The sequence below is a fragment of the Bombus huntii genome, chromosome 2, assembly GCF_024542735.1.
Source record: "Bombus huntii isolate Logan2020A chromosome 2, iyBomHunt1.1, whole genome shotgun sequence".
NCBI lineage: Eukaryota > Metazoa > Arthropoda > Insecta > Hymenoptera > Apidae > Bombus > Bombus huntii.
In genome coordinates this window covers 13,550,030-13,570,482 of record NC_066239.1, presented here as the reverse complement: position 1 = coordinate 13,570,482, position 20,453 = coordinate 13,550,030, and the positions used below count along the sequence as shown (strand labels likewise).

General features: G+C 38.6%; 3 protein-coding genes across 10 annotated transcripts in view; 2 read left to right on the top strand and 1 right to left on the bottom strand.

Moving 5' to 3' along the window:
* LOC126876887 (transcription factor SOX-6) overlaps positions 1–11,695 on the top strand; it is a 323,573-nt gene extending 311,878 nt beyond the window's left edge. For 7 of the 8 annotated variants that reach the window (XM_050639726.1, XM_050639746.1, XM_050639723.1 and 4 more), the window contains 6 exons: positions 4,905–5,189; positions 6,107–6,482; positions 7,848–8,072; positions 8,469–8,516; positions 8,659–8,811; positions 9,092–11,695. In XM_050639726.1, the coding sequence (XP_050495683.1) occupies positions 4,905–5,189; positions 6,107–6,482; positions 7,848–8,072; positions 8,469–8,516; positions 8,659–8,811; positions 9,092–9,585 (1,581 nt within the window). In that variant the 3' untranslated portion in view covers positions 9,586–11,695. The remainder of the gene's footprint in view (positions 1–4,904; positions 5,190–6,106; positions 6,483–7,847; positions 8,073–8,468; positions 8,517–8,658; positions 8,812–9,091) is intronic. The other variant, XM_050639735.1, reaches the window with a different exon arrangement.
* A 3,078-nt stretch (positions 11,696–14,773) lies between these two features.
* LOC126877035 (DNA-directed RNA polymerase III subunit RPC3) lies at positions 14,774–17,260 on the bottom strand. The gene is made up of 8 exons (XM_050639883.1): positions 16,728–17,260; positions 16,543–16,661; positions 16,312–16,442; positions 15,966–16,200; positions 15,695–15,903; positions 15,454–15,607; positions 15,005–15,365; positions 14,774–14,930 (listed from the first exon to the last, which is right to left on the bottom strand). Exons 1-8 carry the CDS (start codon positions 16,872–16,874, stop codon positions 14,796–14,798), a joined length of 1,491 nt encoding a protein of 496 aa, XP_050495840.1. The 5' UTR covers positions 16,875–17,260; the 3' UTR covers positions 14,774–14,795.
* Positions 17,261–17,608: 348 nt separating this feature from the next.
* Positions 17,609–20,453, top strand: part of LOC126876927 (N-alpha-acetyltransferase 15, NatA auxiliary subunit) — a 47,452-nt gene continuing 44,607 nt past the window's right edge. Inside the window, exons 1-8 of the mRNA XM_050639774.1 lie at positions 17,609–17,893; positions 18,165–18,512; positions 18,652–18,786; positions 18,912–19,056; positions 19,148–19,405; positions 19,478–19,788; positions 19,868–20,149; positions 20,225–20,438. Coding sequence (XP_050495731.1) covers positions 17,837–17,893; positions 18,165–18,512; positions 18,652–18,786; positions 18,912–19,056; positions 19,148–19,405; positions 19,478–19,788; positions 19,868–20,149; positions 20,225–20,438 — 1,750 coding nt within the window. The 5' untranslated portion in view covers positions 17,609–17,836. The remainder of the gene's footprint in view (positions 17,894–18,164; positions 18,513–18,651; positions 18,787–18,911; positions 19,057–19,147; positions 19,406–19,477; positions 19,789–19,867; positions 20,150–20,224; positions 20,439–20,453) is intronic.

The following is a 20,453-nucleotide window of genomic DNA, read 5'->3' as shown; positions in this document are numbered from 1 at the left end:
CCGACGTCGGGCATTGTTCGCGTTTTCGTGTCGCCGCACCAAACCACGACTAACACGACCGAGACGACGAATCTGTTAATGAACGCACGCAACCGCGTCGTTTCTTAACTCTCTACAACCAGAACTTTGTTTGCTTCCAAGGAAAATAATTATTGTTGTTCTTACTTGGGTCTGAAAAAGCATTAGTTGCTTTAAATATCGTTTGCTAACGATATAACGATGCGAAACTAAAATACGATAAGACTTCGAGTTGTTCGATAACTTGTACCTTGAAAGTAATGTTCGATTCGATGTAAAATGTAATACTCTACCGAAAATGGTAATATACGTTTAGACAAAACATAGCAAACGTAGCAGAATGTAAAATTTTATTCGACAGTTTGCCAAAGATCGGTACCACGCATCTTCGTTAATCTTCCAGAGAGTCAAGCGTGCCTCTTCCAACTCGTTGCCAGCAAAAATGTTATCCGTTATTATTGGCAATATTGTCGTTACGATCCTGAACATCGGAAATATTCCATAAGCAACAGGACTCGAATGGAAAAAAACCGATTGTCCGGCCGGTTTTTCTCGCGATCTTCACGGTGTTGTTTTTTTACGGCGCACACAACGCGGCAATTAGCGCGGCCGCAAGAATAATTAGTGCTAACGAGTGCATTTCCATACAGAGGCTGTTTAATATGCGGATCCTACCGATAGACGTGAATATCGTACCATCGATGCAGGTAAAACAATGAAGCCTAACTCTCGAAAGATACGTCGATCGATGTACTCGATAAAAGTACCCAACGATCTGCCCAACGATCTTTGTGGGTTGAACGTTGTTTATGAGCGAATGCGGGGATATTTTTATCGTTTTCTTCTTTAATGGCGACCGTATTCGAAGGAATTTGTATCGTCTAGATTTTAAGTAGAAGTAGCAACCATTTCCTTGTTACGGTAGACGAAGATAATGGTACTAGAAAGTTAATGATACTGTAGTTAGATTTACTAGAAATGAATGGTAACGATATTGACGAGGGATTTAATGTTCATTGTTTAGAAAGTATTTCACTACGCATGTAATGTCATGTATATTTAGAATCACTTGGAAGCTTTCTATGAAGCAAATGATTTTTACGCTTAATGATAAGAAAAAGAGTAAGTATAACGAGGACAAAAAAGATTTATTAGGGAAAGACGCCTTCATCGTGACAAGAATGCGCGAATAGTGATATTTCTCGATCGTTTCGCCAGTTTTTCATGGTGGTGATATTTTTGGAGGCGCACTCCCTTATGAAGTGGCCTAGCTCGGTTCATTCAAGAACAGAGCTCGAGAAAACTGGTGACTCGTCTTTCAAGCTCTAACAAATAATCGCTATCGTTCAACACATTTACGACCACGCAACAGATAAATCGATGAATTTTTCGACATTTCGCATTGCTGTTACAAATCGTCATTACACGGAAGCCAAACTGATTTCCATTAAAATAAATCTTTTCGTTTCTGAGAACATAGTCCCCATTCACATACTGTGACATTAAAATTGAGGAATTTGTAAACAGTAAAATTGACCAATTTGACTTCTGCTTCGCTTTTATCAAATATTATAAATAACTCCACGAAACCGTTAACACTTTACATTCTTTTCCTCTCATATCTCGACAACGTGAATCATCAGGTTCCCCTGAAAAAAGTCGAAAGTCACATGGTAACGTTCTTGCAAGGAAAGGCAAACACCGAACACATTGCTCCTTTCCTCCTTCTTTTTTCATCAGAAAGAAAAAAAGAAAAACGACCCTTTGCGAAGAATACAAGCGGTTTATCCAAACGAATCCGTGTGTCCTATGGCGATCGTAAATCATGGCTCGCGATCTTCTACAATCCGCGTCGAGGATTAATAATCGCGCGTCGAAAGGCAACCAAAGAGAGAGAACGAGAAAGAGAGAGAGAGAGAGAGAGAGAGAGAGAGAGAAAGGAAGAGAGAGAGAGAAATAGAAGGATACAGAAACGAATGAAGGAGAGGGAACCTGCTCGCGCGCTTAATATCGTGCATATGTGACGTTTCAGCTGGTGCCCAGGCTGGATGAATAAACGTCTTCCTTATCGTCTAAAATAGACTTTAAACTTCAAGCATATCTGGACCACAGCCAGGTCGTAGGAAAGTACAATGATATTAGCCACGTTGAATTGTTACACCGTGGTGGAAACGGGAGCCGCGTTGAAAACCTGTCTCGTTGAATTAATAGCGGCACCTAGTCGCCTCTGACTAATGGACACCGCTGGAAAAGAAATATTCCATTCGGCCCGGTTTCTACCGGTCCAACCGCGGTCACCTTAACCCTTGGCTATCCACGATGGGCGTGTATTTACGTCCTACTTTCACAGGAAAAGGGTCAACGTTGTACACGCTTTTACTTTGTACTTCTCGAAAAGCATCGGAGGAAAATTGTACTTTCGTTGGAACGCCGAAGCAAATAATCAATAATCTAATTATCGGGTTACGTACAATATTACGTGCGTATCTGGAACATCATTACACCCCGCGGTATGGAAATTTGTACAACTGCACGGGGATGTAAATTTGGATATTGGATTTATTGTATACAATGTGCACTCAAATATTTTGTACGCAGATGATTATGATTAATATTATTTCGCCTTCCATAGAACTATAAATAATCGACTAGTTTAACTAGAAAGATATTATTTCTATTCGTAACGTTGCATTAAAATTACTAGTCTTGTTTTTAAAAATTCCGTATACTTTGAAACACATACTATTCCCAAAGATTAGTCTGCAACACGCATGTTTCGATGCTAAATTAGAACCAGATTTTCCCCAACATTCGTATAACTTTGCTTACTCGCTCCTCTACTTACACCCCCGAATGTTAATATCTCTTGTTTAACATATTAACAACCGCAACATTACGTCAACGACTCCAAATGATATTTGAAGGGAACTCTTCAAGTTGCTATGTTTGTCGTAATTACAGAAATTTGCGGTTTCCTACTTCAGGATTTCCCTAAAATTACCAGCCACGAACGCGTTAATAATAAATCCTGTCCGCATTCCTTGATATTTACATTTAACATTCCCAACGAAACGTTCGACGATTCGCGAAAACTTAAATTAACCCACGAAACACGGCTAGAAGCACGAAAACTCGAGCGTCACACCCACGCAATAAAAGCGCCGAGCAAGCGCCGATCATCCCAGTTTCCCTATTCGGATTATACAACGAATCGTTTGTGCGACAATGACGGAACAATCGAAAATATCGGCCCGATTACGTGTTCAAGATCGCTTGCTGCAGGTTTTCACGGGCATTCAATGCAAATTGCTGGAACAATGAGTCGAATCCGTTCCGAACGATCGTCGCGGCGGCGATCACCAGGGGCGCGTGAAAAAGAAAAGAATGGAAAACAGAAAAAAGATTAAGCGTGGTTACGTTACGCTCGCGAGTGAATTAATAATGCGCATAATACGAAATTTTCATAAGCATAAATAATGCGTTCCGCACTATCTACATTGCATAAGCGGAGTCGGAAGTTTCGTGGGAAATAAACCGTGAATATCACTCGAGCTTGTTATATTTTGCGGAATATTCGATGGATCATCAAACAAGCATTTGCCTAGACGATATCTCGCGATTGACATCGATGCTACACAGCTAAAGTAGGTACGTTTATGTAAGCATGGACGAGAACGATTAAGAACGTTGGTTAAAAGAGAAAACTGGCAGATTCCTTCCTGGTCGCGTTATCACTTCGAGGTAAATAACGTTCGTTTTTCTGTCGCGTTTTTCTCGCTCGAGCTAGCTTCCGTTTTACGCATTCGATAACCAATAATTAAAGTCAATGCCTCGTGTGGTGCGTCGATCGCGTCTTTTATTACGCTTTCTGGGAAAACTTGGACTGGAACTGGTTTCGTGAATCGATGCTTAGATAAAAGAAAAAAAGAAAAAATGGAGCTTTAGTCCCGATTTCCGTGGAAAATATAGTCGCGTAGAATAACCTGGTAAAACTTGGTTTATAACGATAGCTGAAACTTTGACGCGATGGAGATTAAATTATAGTTTGAATGTTAAAATATGTATTGCGCTTGCGTTTGCGAAAGCGTATCGACGCTGTCGTTATCGGTGTTACAGAGGAAATTATACGGTAATAAATCGCGTAGCTGCCTTGTCGACGGCAAGTTTGTGGAAAAATATTACTGTCCCTTGCGTAGCTTGTATCATGGTTTTAGATTAGTTTCGACTATATTACAATATCTATGTTTATTTTACATACGTACATGTGCAGTTATTTGTGAGAATCGATGTCAGGTCATTCTTATCATCTATTTCCACTATCTTTCTAACGAAAAGAATAACGTAATTCGTAAATGTATAGGTATTTTTGAGATTACAAATACTAGACACTTTGTGCGATAATAATGCATTTGTAGGATTAACACATTGCGAAGTTTCCTCTTGAACGTGTAAATTGCATATGAATATACTTATGCCTGTCTTCGTTACATTTTATGCCGTGCGTAGTCGAGAAAATTTCTACGACACTCGATCGTGCTTATACGAAATTGTTTAAGAACAGAATTTAATTATCAATTTTCCATTGGAATTTCGAAACGAATCTGAAACAACATCGTTACGCTGCGAGGAAAACGGAATAAAGGGAAATATTATCGTTCTTCCTCGAAAGATTAAACCACCCGTGAATCTAACAATTTTTCCCACGTTACATTTCCTCGTCCTTGTCGTTCCAACTGAAAAGCAGAAAATGAATACCCGAGCGTAGCGGGCTACGCTGTCTTTAGTTTTCCAGAAAGCAAAGATGGAAGGGAAATTTCATTCTCTGTTTTTTGCCCGCCACAACGTGATTCATCATCCCTCTAATTGCTCGTCCCATGGCTTTGCAGTCGTATCCTGCGCACATGACCGTCGACTCGCAGAAGCAAATCGAGATACAACGGATGCAAACGGAGCACTTGAAGCGGCAGCAAGAGCACATCATGCAGCACAACATCCAGGAGCTACAGGCTCAGATGACAAAGAGCCAGCTGAGCATGTCGGGGCCGCAATCCTTGATGTTCCTACCGTTTCTCGAACAGCTCAGAGGGTTGCCGGTGCAATCGCCTATGCCGCCACCGCCGGCTACGTCGACATCAACCACCACCAACAAACATATCAATTCGATCGCTAACGTACGTAAACCCAGCGCAATCCTAATTTCCCCGCTCATTCCTGCGTTCGACTTTGATCAACGTTTATACCAAGCCTCGTGTACGCGCACCTAACGCGTAGCACCGAGCGTTTAAACTTTAAAGGCGGTTCACCATCCGCTCGATCCGATGAAAAATTCACATAGCATCGTTGCGCGACATAGGTGGCGCCACCGACAAGGAAGTGGGTTGATAAACGGCATAAAAAAAGGAAGTTGGAAACGCGGAAATTCACGGTTCGAGGCGCGTCGATCGACGATCAGCAGGCAGCGCGGTATAAACGTCACATTAACGAGATGGTTTTCTCCCTTGGGAAAAAATTTATTACTAAAAATATGATCTTGGCGGAGGTGGCAGTGATCCGTCGTGGGTAGCAAACAAAGTTGTTCGACCGTTGCGAGAGGTAGATCCGCAAATTACATTGGCAACAGTTAGTATGCGTTTGATTTAGATCGGTATTTTAAGCATTCAGTTACAGTGCTTTGAACTATTCCTATTAATTTACAGACATACTGGGAATACCACGTGCTCTTAAAGCCGACTTTTTCAAGGGGGAGATGTTGTCCATTTTCGATTTATTTTTCCATTAAAAAATCATGTCTTGACGTCTCGATGTTACGAATGTACTTCACGTCTTGTACGATATCATTTGCACGTATTATTTACATCATCCCACAGTATTATCTAAATCGTTTGTCACAAATAAACATTATAAATCATAGTATAAGTCTAGACGCTGCTCTTACGTTGTAAAAACATGTGAAAAAATGTAACTATACAGGCTGAACTTGTAGTAGTCGATGCGACGTATAAAACGAGAAAAGAGAGAAAAGGCACAGAAATATTGACATATTGTCAAGATCTTCGTAGAAATAAACGATAGACGATGATTGTTACAGATGATCAGCAGTCACCGGGAAGGACCGAGCTGGGCGACGGCGCATCTCGCGCAAATGACCACGCAGATGGAGAAGGAAGCGTCGCCGACGCCGATCTCGTCCGCCGTAGCACCAACCGCACCTCCTCTGCAGGATCTCGACGCACCTCTCAACCTCACCAAGCCGAAATCCTCGTCGTCGGGAGCCACGGCATCTTCCTCGTCACCTGGTAGCGACTCGCACTCGACAGGGGCCGGAAGTAGCGGTCAACAGGAGCAACCAGTCGCGGCGACCGCGCCGAAACTCTTTCCGCCTGGTCTACCGATGCCACGGAATTATCTCACAACCCTTCCTTATGCAGGTCTGCCACCTCATCTGAGCACCCTCTCCTCGCCAAGTAAGTAACATCTTCCGTTAAATTGAAATAGTTCATCCATACACTGTGAAAAATACAAAATAGACATCTTTTACACACTCGACGTAACTCCCTTAACAATAAAGAGGTCTACTATGTACAAAAATGTGAATCAGAATTACAAACTTATTTTTTCGTACGTCGCGATTTAATTAATAAAAAAATGGTTACTATTACGATGGAAGAACAACTAGCGAAACCATGATAGAATAGCATCCAGTTACGTTCGAAACATCTGTTGCTTTAATCGGATGGCTGCTTTAACGAGGTTCGTATAGATATCACGATGAATTTCATCATTAAAAGTACAAGCGAGTCTGATAGAAATTCCGATCGACCGCACGAAAGTAGAATATCGATGTATCGATTCTCGTCCGATCGGTAAACGCAATTCACTGGTCGTTGGCGTTTATAAACGCGACAAAGTGTACCCTTTTCGGGGGACAGGCGAGGCCGTGGGGGACCAACCGGAAAAAATTCGATCAATACCCCATAGAATACGCGGCGGGATCAGAAACGTACGGTTAATTATCTTCGGGTATGCGCGCGCGTTTACCTGATTGTTCGCGATCGGCTTTTTCTTTTCTTTTGCCCTCAAGTAAACCTGTTCCCTTTCGCGGCCGGTTTTTGCTTTCGGTTTAAAGCACAATCAACGACGCGTAACGCGATTCTAAGATAAGGCTCGGTGCACCGCGTATCCTCGAGGAAAAAGACACGGGCAGGGGAAAACGATGGGATAAAAAGCAGAAGAAGAAACGAGCCTGCGGATTCCACGAGCTGTCACTCGGATATTAGATTGCTGCGTAAATTCTCCTCGTCGGCTTCCTGGTTTGAAAAAACCATCGATATCATATATAGTTTTTGCAACATAGAAATGTTGTTTGAAAGAAGGATCGATATAGTGTGTAGTTTTTGCGGCATAAAAATGTTGTTTACCTTTAGTAATTAACAAAAAGAGCAAGTAAATTAGTATAAAGTACGAAGTATAAATAGCACAGAAACTAGTATGAAACATAAAGAGGAAGCAATATTATTTTAGTAATTGGTATAAAAAAGAAAGCTTGAGAGAGATATTTTTCAATTCAGCTAATCAGTTCATCGCTTGTTTCGATAACTTGAAAATAAACTTTTCCTTTGATATAATCTTACGATATCGAATGTCTCACCCAGTAAAGACCTAACCCAACATCTTAGCATCAGAGGAACGGTCGATGGTGCAATCCTCGCGGTATATCGTTGCTTGTTTGTACAATGAGACAAGACGATGACGTTAGCGTGATACGTTGATTTTGCCATAAATGTTTTCCCTCTATCTTTTCTTATCTGGCTTATGACATATCATTACAGTGGGCAAGGTAATGGCCAAAGACGAAGCGGCTGGACCAGGAGGTGCCGTGACTGCCGCCGCGGTTGCCGCCGTCGAAAAGCATTTCGCTATGCGTGGCATTTACGGGATACCACCGAGTGCTGGTGCAATGCCTCCGTCGCCGCAGACTCAACGACCGATCAAGCACTCCGGTTCCCGGGAGGAGGCTGCGCAGGAGGAACAGGATTATCTGTCCACGCCCCACAGTAAATACATTTTCTCATCCTTTGCGCTATATTACTTTCATTATTCTGCTAATTCGAGATAGTATTATTGGTACTGCCTTATCGCCGACCCGAAAAAGTAATGACACAGCTGTGAAATTAAAAGAATTTGAGAGGATATTGTAAATACATCGTTGGTATTTGAAATATTAGATTGTTGGAAAATACGACAAAATGACGTTAAACTATTAGACGTTCTAAATTTTATTAAAATCCGGATTAAAAATAATTTATTTGTAACGATATGATAAATAAACCGTAAAAAGGGATACCCATTCGATGAACGATGTTGCATTCGGATCGCTCCGATGATTTCTCATAATCTGCTCGGAGTTGCTGTTGCAAATTATAACATGCTGCGATATTCTGAAATTACAGTGTGGCGGGAGCCGGGTTACAAGGTACCGGAAGACATAACGGAAAAAGGTAAGCAGTCTTTTGACGAGCCACGAGGCTGACGTTACGCTTTTGTTTCGAGAGCGCCAGGTGATGCTCACGAAATCAGATTCGCTTCTCACGGGAGGAAGCCAAGCGACGTTGACATCTAACACGTCTTCTCTCTGTTCAGCTAAAATGGTGAGACAGCAGAAGAGGGAGGGTGAGAACAAGCCACATATCAAGCGGCCTATGAACGCGTTCATGGTGTGGGCCAAGGACGAGCGTAGGAAAATTTTGAAAGCCTGCCCGGACATGCATAATTCCAACATATCGAAAATACTCGGTAAGAAATTTTCAATCATGATTTTCTTAAATTAAAGATCTCATCGCTTGTGTCGTATTTTTCCCGTGCCCCTCAAATGTGATATAACGCAAACATTGGGATCGATCCTGTGATTCTCGAAATTTTTAACTTCCCAACATTACCATCCCTCGCAGAAACGCTTTTTTAAAACTCCCTTTTATATATAGATATAATAAATAGAATAGACTTTTCTTACTACATTAGAAAGCCAGTGTCGCTTTCACGATCATCTTCAACGATATTCCTTTTACTTGCACAGGTGCTCGATGGAAAGCGATGTCGAACTCTGAGAAACAACCATATTACGAGGAACAATCACGGCTGTCGAAGTTGCACATGGAGAAACACCCCGACTACAGGTACAGGCCGCGACCAAAGCGCACCTGCATCGTTGATGGGAAGAAGATGCGCATATCCGAGTATAAGTCGCTGATGCGGCAACGACGGCAGGAAATGAGGCAGCTCTGGTGTCGTGACAGCGGGCCAGAGATGAGCTTCCTGTCTCCGGTGGGCTCGGACCTTAGCACGCAACATCATCCGGGAACGGGGGCGGCCGGACCATCGGCAAGGCCTAGCGTGTCGCCGCCGGCTACCATGTTGAACGGCGGTGCGGCTGGTCCCAGTTCCGATCATCCATCGTTCTACTATACGCAAGACAGTTTATCGCCGTCGGATATGATGAACTTCTCGCCGGAGAACTCGGGCTCGATCGGTGGCTACGACGCCAGTCCGCGACATCACGACGAAGATTGAACCGCAGCTCCGGGTCAGCCGCCATGGCCGCCCGGAGCATCATCTTCAGCAGCAGCAGCAGCAGCAGCAGCAGCGTCAACGTCGAGACTCGGCCACGAGTTGTTCTGGTAAAACTTCTGGTGGTTCGCGTGAAAGGAATATATACGCATGAACGCGTGTATCGTCGCGTGAACAGGAACGTGGGAACGATATATGTAGTCGATTGTCGGGGGATAGAAAAACGTTCTCGAAGAGTGACTGAGCGTTTCGAAGCCTCGCTCGAGAGGTTGTGATATATAACGATTCTGTGCCATCGTACGACGCGTGGAGGCCCTCCCGCGGATTCGAGCGGCGATGTGTCCTGCTTCCTTGGATCCGCCGTCGTCGCGTCATCGTATCGCCCAATACGTCGCGCGATTCGTTATGAGATACGTTGCTCGTGCACACATGGCTGAAAGATCGTGCGTAACTCGGACATATGCATCACGACTCGAATCTTTGGGACAGAGTGTCATGATGTAGAGTCACGTGACCGATATCGGCCAACCAACCCTTTCTCGCTATGCGCTACGTATACATGTACGTCGAACGATTCACGGGACACCGGTGAACGTGAGCTCGACGTGGATAACGGCATCGTGCGGAGCTCTGATGGTTTCCTGCTTGCTTATGCTATTACTAAGAGGAATGGGGTGGGGAAAGCAGGCGCGACGGTTGATCCATGCCGACGGGACAATGAACACGACGGCGGCACGAGAGTTTACCAATGGTATATTCCGTTGGTGTAATCAAAACCGCGACCAAGGCGGCGCAAATCTGCGAACGATAAGGTCTAATCGTCGTTAGGTAACGTTCTAGGTAACGAGATATGCGCGTGAGTAGAATTCTCGATCAGGTAACGAACGTCGATTCGCGTGTCAACGTATGTCGGTATCCATCTCGCGGGTGTTTTCCGTACGCGGGAGCGCAGAGTAACATGAACGCTAGAATTATACATAAAAAATAAATGAGGTAAATAAATACAAATATAAAACGATATATATATACACACACATTTTATATATATATATATATATACACACATACCTGATTTTTCGTAAGACTGCCATGTGTCACATGTGTGCGCGCGCGCCAGAAGGATCGATCCGATGCACTCTCCCGCCGATGCTCGATCGAATTCGTTTCTATCGTGTTTCGTATGAGCCGCGTTTCAACACACCGCGAGACGATCGCGACACGTATTTCTGTGTGTACGTGCGTGAGTGTGTGTACGAAAATACGATGAGCGGCCAAAAAAGTCTTGTTCCTATTCCTTCTAGTGTGTGTGTGTGTGTGTGTGTGTCTGTCTGTCTGTCTGTCTGTCTGCGTGTGTATGCGCGTGTGCGTGTGCGTGCGCGTCTATAGCGATACGCCATTCCGGTCGGCCGTGTCAATACGTGAGAAACGAAGATAAATAGAAACGACAGAAATAAAAATGAACAAAAGATAAAATGTAAGAAATTGAACGTAAAAAAGAGAAGTAAAAAAGAAAGAGAAAAAAGAAAAAGCTGTGGTCCGTTAGTATCCTGCAGCATCACGCGTTTTCCGAGTATACGCGGCAACACGCGTTATTAGATCGTATAGTTATCCCACGTTCACGGCGGACGGTCCTTTTTTTCATATTCACATGCAATCACTGATATCCGGTGTATCGCACGAGGACCGGGACAGAGGACGAGAAGAAAATGTGGAATTCCACATTCCGTCACGCGATATGAACCCGCTCGAGTCACAGGGGTGTGTGGCCACTTCGTTTCGCGTCTAAAAACACACTTATAGTACTTATAGTATTTTTCGCGATTAATTTATGGACCTAACGTTAAGCGGAGATAGCGTTAAGCGGAGGCAAGATGAAGAGAATTTTTTTTTCTAAATAAAAAAAAAAACAAAATCTAAGGAGAAGTAATCGAAGTGTATTATTAGAAGGAAAGGAAGTGTGTATGTATAGGAAGAATGAATAGAGAGAAAGTGAGAGAGGGACACGCGCGGCGTCAATTTTAGTACAATGTTATTGCGTAAAATTACGGACGGGGAAATTAGCGTTATTTATTGTAAACGATGTAAACGAACGAATAATCAAATTCTAATACGACGTTGTGTGTTTTGTTTTTCGATGTTTTCCGGACACACGTTGTTACATTTTTTCTCCGTTTTTCATTTCCTTCGAGTTGTGCGAATTCGTGAAAGCACGATCAACCTGATGGGAGCCGATCGAGAGAATCTAGAGACCGTTGTTTACCGTGATGTTAGTGGATGTCATAGAAAAAAAAAAAAGGAAGGAAAGGAGGAAAAAACGAGCACCGTCTCGTAACGAGAAAAAACAATATAGAACTATAGGGCGTAAAGTCTCGTATGTAATTCGGGAAAACGAATTGTACCGAAACTGGAAAAATCGGGAGCTCGATGTGATAATACTTATGTGCCAAATAGCGTTTTCGCGGACCGGAGGTTTGTGGCGATATGACGTCCCTTCCGGTTCCCGGGTCGGCAGAGTTGGCTCGACGTGAAAAACTCGATAACTTCTACATCTCTTTTTTCACCGTTTTTTCTTTTCTCTTTTTTTTTTTTTTTGTTATTTATAATCAGTGCAATTCTATACAAGGTACCTAATATAATTTTATAAAGAGAGCCAGTATCCTCGATATATCTGTGCCCGCGTTTCGTCGGGTGCTTTTCGAATACCGCGGCCGGCGGCAGATAGGATAGCTTAATGTTGATAATAATTTATTTTATGTATATACATGAATTTGTACAACTGCGTCGGCGGTGTGTTCGTCGATCGAGAAAGAAAGCACGAGAGTGTGAACGGTATTGAGAGGATGAAAAAGAGAGAGAGAGAGAGAGGGAGAAATCGACCGACGCAAAAAAAGTGTCAATACTATTGAATGTACAGTGTAACTATATTGTGATGTATCTTGCATAGCGCCACATATATGTAATTTACTCGAGAACACGTAGACTTAACGAAATGTTAAAAATGCGATGCATATTCTTATTTTCATTTGGTCATTATTATCTCTATTATTATCCTTAATATTATTATTGTCACATCAGTTTTATTTAGTACTATTATTATTATTGACTATTATTATGATTATTATTAATATTATTATATTATTTCTCTCTCTTTTTTTTTAAATAATTATCCTTATTACGCATAGCAATAGAAGTTGTACGTGCCAGTTCAGATGACAACGACGACGACAACGGGCGACATGAAGCTCGTCGATCATTTGCGTGCTCGAATACTCAAAAATTTTCAATGTCGTATCGCTCACGCAACAATTAGATGTTTTTTTTTACATTTACACTGAAACGTTTTTTTTTTCTTTCTCTTATCACGTCCTGGAAAACCGAAAGGTGCACTTTCGTTAGACATTTCTACGTTTCCTTCGAGCAATTGCATTTCCTCCTTTCTTACTTTTCCATTTCCTTCTTCTTCACCAATTTGACCTCCAAATAACAATAATTTAACCCTATTCATTCTACAAATAACCAATCATTCAATAAATCAATTGATATGTGGAGGATATAAACGCACCCATTGCATGTTATTTCCTATTGTGCCATATATTCGTAATCTTTCAAAATAATTCGCTCTTCTCATTTTTCTACCTTCTTCCGCGATTTCTTCCGCCCTTTTACATTCAAGAACGCATTTTCGGATATCGTACGTACAATTAAGCTGTTAAGAAATTTTCATCGAATTTGATTATCGCCAGCACGTTGTTTTCTTTGTAAAGTTCAATTCTGCATTTCATGGACAGATCAGTTTGTCAGGAACGACACATGCTAAGTACACAATTTTTTCCTCCTTTTATTTTTCTTTCTTTTCGTTTGTATACCTAGAAACGAACGTTTTCACGATAATCTCAATGCACTCGCTGTAAATTCATCGGATTTCAAAAGAAAAAAAAAAAAAAGAAAAGAAATGCAACCAGTGCGAATGCAAACTGTAAGAATAGTAAATTGTAAAACGAATACATTACTAATACTATAGTATATCTAACGTAACGAAGAAAAAAAAGTGAACACTAACATCCAATCTCAATATTCCAAGAATTCACTTCATTTACATGTACGTTGTTGTTAATGGTATGAAAAAAATATAATAAAATAACGCTTTACCGAAATTCAACCTTAGTTTTAGGTATACAACGTTATTTCTAGAAGAAACTTGTATGTACGTGCAATGTACATAGTCTATGCAATACCGTCTAAATGAGAGAAGAACATGAGAGGGGAGAGAGAAAGAAATAGAGAGAGAGAGAGAGAGAGAGAGAGGGGGAGAGAGAGAGGGTGTGTGTATGTATGCGTGTGTGTATATGTGTCATATGTGTGTGTAAAAGGGAAAAAGGAAAAAGTATAAAATCAGTCAGATGCATGTTTGAATGCGATTACACGTTCACGATCATCTTATCACTACTCGCGACAGATGTAGTACACGTTATTAATTGGTGTCAATAGCGTACAATCAAAATATATATATATTTAAGATCGGTGAATCTCCACTGTTAACACTATCTACTTTGAATTTTTATGATTAATAAATATTTACAACGGAAGAGTCCGTTTTCATCGCGGTAGTGTTGAGATGAACGTATAAAGTATATAATAGGAATTAAGGGAAAATTATACTTGGAAGTAAAACGTACGGTAGTAATGACACACCAAACATAATGGTCTCCAGTCTTTACATACATACCGTAATGGAATTACGTTTTAGCTAATTATAAATAGCATTTGCAGCGTTCGACTTATTTACTGATCCATAAGGCACCTTGAGCTGGCTGTGATTCATAACTCTAATAATTTGTTTCTAATCAACTAACATACATTCATATCGCATAGATGAAATGGTATAATTACACGAAGTGTTTGTCAATGGTAGAACATTTAACGGTGTGTACTCCAAGATCATTTTCCCTAACAGATAGTGACATCAAATGCACTGTATCACATAGAGAGCAGCACTATTATAAACATAGATATATGATTATATTTATTACAATAATTTGAAAGTTAGGTATTCTTTGTTGTTTGTATTTTACAAGCGTAACCATTATTATACATAAATAAATAACTATATAAATGAATGAAATTTTATGTACTTGTTCCTTCATGAATAGTGAAAATGAGTAGCATCGTTAACATTTATCACAGTTTCACATATTTAAAAAACATGTCTTTATTTAATGGTAACGTAAATACATTGTCAATAGGAACAAAGTATCGTCAATCTGCAATTCGGTAATACCTAATTTCTTAATCCTATTTTGAACTTTTTCTAATTGTTGTTTCTCAGACGGTGTCATCATTTCTGCAATCTGTGAACAATTTGAATGGAGTTAATCTGTTACTGAACAATTACAAAGAATATAATAATGAAAATTATATGCACCTCTGCTAATTGCTCTTCGCTAGCACCGTGTTCTTTCAAATTAGTCGTAAGGGTTTGCATTCGCAATTGTTTATCGATCATCCGCTTATTGCTGCTTGCTTCATACTCTCGTCTTTGCATAATATTGTACAGTGCATGATAACAGTGCTCCACTTCCATATGAACAACCAAATTTAAATCAATATGAAATAGGAAAAATGTTTTTATTGGTGCAGCTGATACTCCAGATTTCTTTATTTCCTGTATTTGTAAATAATTCTCTTGCAAGAGAGTATACGTCAAATGCTTCGCTTCTTTTGCCGGAATCATCGCCAGTTGTTGAATTTGCTCCTGTTCAATGTACTTTCTATTACGCACTAATCTGTATAGTAAAATGAAGATACTTAAGTTAATCAATGTTAAAATCCCAAAATTCCTACCTAAAGTATAATGTTAAAATCCTGAAGTACCTAAAAATTCTGGCTGCTTTTGAACCAAATCGCTCCATTACAATATTTTCTAATGTGGTCCATGTTAATTGTTTAAACGCCTCTTTCATATTAACGCTATATTGACCACCTCCCGAATCCCCAACTCGTTTTAAAAATTGACTAGAATCTTCCTCTGAAACAATACATTTAGCTAAGTATTATGCAATGTTCTTCGAAATATTTAGGCAGTTTAAAAGTACACTTTTTACAATGTTTGTACCAATTAGACGTAAATATTGATCAAGATATTGTATAAGTAATGGACAATCGACTTTTCTAACTGCTTCTTTTATTTCTGTAAGAGGTATTGGATTGGATGTGTCTTCCCATGATGCTGTCCGTAAATACATAAGAATCAATAACTGTCTCATCAACACTCCTGCATTTTCGTCAAGTCGTCTGCTTATAGCTGATATAATAATTTGATCCCTATAGATTACATTGCAAATTTCTCATGTGTTTTATGTACACAATAGTTTTGCAGCTCTTACCTAAAGTCCTGAGTAAAACGATCAAAATTAACTTTCCAATAAATTTTACTATCTCCACAATCAATATCATTTCCTTCTATTCTTTTAGTAATAGCAGCCAAATTCAAATCTGGTAATGTAAAATTACATTTTTCATTTCTCTCTTCAATTGTACCTAAACTGCGCATTAAAAACTGGTTTTTGACAAGTAATTCAAATTTCTCTTTTAAAACTGGAACTGATGGTTGCAGATCAGCTAAAAATACAAGTACATAGTTAATAGAACAAAATTTTTTATCAAAATTATTGTAATATAATATATACAATTATTTTTTAAGTTAAAATTTAAAACTATAAATTTACATACAAGGTGATTGTTCAATCTTTTTATATGTCTTTGCGATTGCTTCTGAAGCTGTCATATATCCATTCATTAATACTTCTTCGAGAATCATCTCGCACTCATTTCCACACATTGATTTTACAAAGAATATATACCTATTAAAATTAAAACATTTAAGTTATATGAATCTTTCTTATTTTCATTTATTTGTAAATTGAAAGCAACAAAATCCGTGTTATATAAATTACATATTACCTTGGGTAACGAAGAATGAATAAAACATTTTCTACAATTAAAGAATATTCCATCCCCTTTTCTGCTTGATTGTACGTAACAAGACCATGTTTTATTAAAACGCATAATGATTCTTTAATCTAAAAACAACATTAAACATATGTCATAAATGAGAAATAAATTAATTAAAATAAATTAATGTATACCTTTGTTATAGGAAGATGTGTTGTATGACGAATTAATCCTATTGGTCTTGCACCATGTTTAAATAAATCTTCAGCTACAGATTGCACAATCTGACCAAAGTGCTCAAATAAAATAGAAAAGCACAACTTTCTACACATTAATGACATGTCGTTATTCTCTTTATACAAATTTTGCTAACCAAACATTTATAAGCATAAATTACTGTACATAAATCATTTAATTCTAAAAGATATAAAGCCGAGGACATATGTTTTATGAATTAACATCTTTTGTTAAAAGTTCGGCCATATTGTTTTCATAACCTCTTACGAAATTATAATTACGAAATAAACGCGCAACTACAATTCAAATCTACAAAATCAAATCTACAAAAATTATTATCTCCATATATATTTTTTTACAACTATATAGAAATTTTAATACAAATTATACATTTGATTCTTTATGTACAGTACACTAACTAAAGTACACTACATTAGTTCGAACAATTTAAAAGCCTTCTGTTTTGAAGACCATGTGCTTATACAAAATATAAGGTTAATTTCTAAAAGTAGACCAATCATGGAGTAAACAACTTGTAAATTGCACTTAATGTTATAGAAGATTCCAAGGAGTATAAATAATGTTTTTATAACATATTTATAATATATTTACATAATTCATATAGGATGTATTTAAAAAACAACCTTGTTATATGTATACGTTAGAAAGCTAAATTTTTCTTTGCGTACGATTCAAACGATATCATATCCTTCATAACCTTTGTAATTTCATAGAAATGCTTCTTAAGTATCATTGGTTATCATTACTTAGAAATTCGTATTTCATGCAATTCCGAAAAAGGTAAAATCATCGAAAGCATCAAAGATAGCGAAATATAAACGCGAACGTACACAAAGAACGTATTATTCTTGTTAATAAATTTCTAAAAGCTATATAATATATTAAAGTGTGCGGCACCGTGGATGTAGAACTTCCGGCGGAACAGCATTGTCGCAGATGATCACGTGATCGAAGATCGACTTCTTCGTTTGTGGCCACGAGGTTTTGTGGTGAAAATTAAGTTTACCGGGTGGAAAAGGCCCTATATTTTTGTATTTATACAAAAATGCCCTCCAGCAATCCCTTGCCACCCAAAGAAAATGCCTTGTTTAAACGAATTCTGGTGAGTAATATGTAATCAAAACGCTCTGTTTTGGACCCCACTCTCCGGTTAATAAGAGTATTCATCATGCTGTAATGATGAAGCACTCTTCGAAAAATTGTGAAAAATTCACTGGCAATCATGGGTCATAAAAATTTTACCGATCTTATGAATGAAAACATGATTTTTTGTTTATCTTTTACGATACTTTATAATGCCAGTTTATTGAAGTACATAGTATTGAAATCATGAAAACGTTTTATCCTATGAAACGTATTTATGTTTCTTGCAGAGGTGTTACGAACACAAACAGTATAAAAATGGGATAAAGTTTGCAAAGCAAATTTTATCAAACCCTAAATTTAGTGAACATGGAGAGACCTTGGCAATGAAAGGTCTCACTCTGAACTGCTTAGGTCGCAAAGAAGAAGCATACGATCATGTCCGGAGAGGTCTTAGGAATGATTTGCAATCTCATGTTTGTTGGCACGTTTATGGACTTTTACAACGCTCGGATAAGAAATACGATGAAGCCATTAAGTGTTATAGAAATGCCCTTAAATGGGACAAGGATAACATTCAAATTCTTAGGGACTTATCGCTGCTTCAAATTCAGATGAGGGATCTGGAGGGCTATAAGGTAAATCCTTTATATGAAGGACCTTATTTCTATTTATTGTATATGTATAATTTGTTTTATTCTTGTTTCTTTTTCATTAATGGCATTATCAACGTAATTTTTATTTAATAGTAGTATTTATTTCTATATTTTTTTTTAGGACACAAGGTATCAGTTATTTATGTTACGTCCTACACAGCGTGCTTCATGGATTGGTTTCGCTATATCATATCATTTATTAAAGGACTATGAAACAGCACTTAAAATTTTGGACACATTTCGAAATTCCCCAATGGTATGTATTCTAATATTATGTAAAAAGAAAAAATGTTGTATTAAATAATGCAATATCGAATTTATTTTTTTTTAATATTGATAATATTATAATATGTAATATTGAGATATTTTTAATATTTGCAGATTTGTTATGATTATGAGCACAGTGAGTTGCTATTGTATCAAAATATGGTTATCCAGGAATCAGGGGAATGTGAACAAGCATTGAAACATCTTGACAAGTATAGTGATCAAATTTGTGATAAAGTTACTGTAAAAGAAACATATGGTATGTTATAAATTTCTACAACTAAATTATGAAAACTAATTGTGAGTGTTTTACAATAATTTTTTTTAAACTAATTTCCTGTTTTTTGTAGGTAAATTAAGATTACAATTAAAACAATATGCAGAAGCAGCACAGGTTTATAAAGAACTTTTAAATATAAATCCTGAAAATACAACTTATTATGCTAGGCTAGCAGAGGCTGAAAGACACACAAAACCTGAAGAAACATTAGCTATGCTCCAAAGATACGAAGAATTGTTTCCTCGAGCGTTAGCGCCGCGTCGCTTACAACTAAATTATGCATTAGGGGATGAATTTAAATCATTAGTAGATCGGTACTTACGAAGAGGTACGATTTGTTTATTGAAAATATTTTTACAAAGAGTCTAAGTTACTTATTGATATTTTATTTACACCATAGGCCTTCATAAAGGTGTACCACCCCTATTTGTAAATCTTCGTTCTCTATATAACGATCAACAGAAGGTTGATACTATACAGTCTTTGGTTTTGGAATACAAGGAAGCATTAAAAGCTCATGGGCATTTTAGCGACCAAGAGAAAGACAATGCGCGAGAGCCAGCTTCGGCACTGTTATGGACTTATTATTATTTAGCACAACATTACGACCATCTTGGACTTACAGAAAAAGCGCTAAATGAAATTGATGCTGCCATAGAACACACACCTACACTTATAGAACTTTTTGTTACCAAAGGCCGCATTTATAAGGTAAATTCCGTGTTCGGTTTTTGTAATGTATATTTATATTTCTTTAATAATGTAATTAATTGTGCGTGTACATTCTTAGCATGCTGGTAATGTTCAAGAGGCTTATAAGTGGTTAGACGAAGCGCAAGGATTAGACACAGCAGATCGATATATTAATTCTAAATGTGCCAAGTATATGTTGCGTGCAAATCTCATCAAAGAAGCGGAAGAAACGTGTGGCAAGTTTACTAGGGAAGGGGTTTTAGCCATGGAGAATCTAAATGAAATGCAGTGTATGTGGATTCAGACAGAAGCAGCTAACGCTTACAAACGCCTTGGAAAGTATGGGGAGGCATTAAAGAAATGTCACGAAGTTGACAGGGTAGGTTTTAACATCCTATATTTGCAAGTAATAATTTATTATTAGCCGCTCTCAAACGATTTCTATCAATTATAGCACTTTTCTGAAATCATAGAGGATCAATTCGACTTTCATACCTACTGTATGAGAAAGATGACCTTGAGGTCTTACGTGGGTCTTCTAAGGTTAGAAGACGTGCTACGAGCTCATCCATTTTATTTTAAAGCAGCAAAATGTGCAATGGAGGTTTATTTACGACTACACGATGAACCATTGCCCGATCCGACACAGACGCAAGAAATCGACACCGGTAAGTCTACATTCT

Bases quoted from the DNA above. Each gene is read 5' to 3' on its own strand.
- LOC126877035 (XM_050639883.1), bottom strand. From the start codon at position 16,874: ATGTCATTAATGTGTAGAAAGTTGTGCTTTTCTATTTTATTTGAGCAC. The intron at 15,366-15,453 runs GTACTTCAGGAT...TTTACTATACAG, and splicing joins AAAGCAGCCAGAATTTTTAG to ATTAGTGCGTAATAGAAAGT. The intron at 14,931-15,004 runs GTGCATATAATT...AATTGTTCACAG, and splicing joins GCGAAGAGCAATTAGCAGAG to ATTGCAGAAATGATGACACC.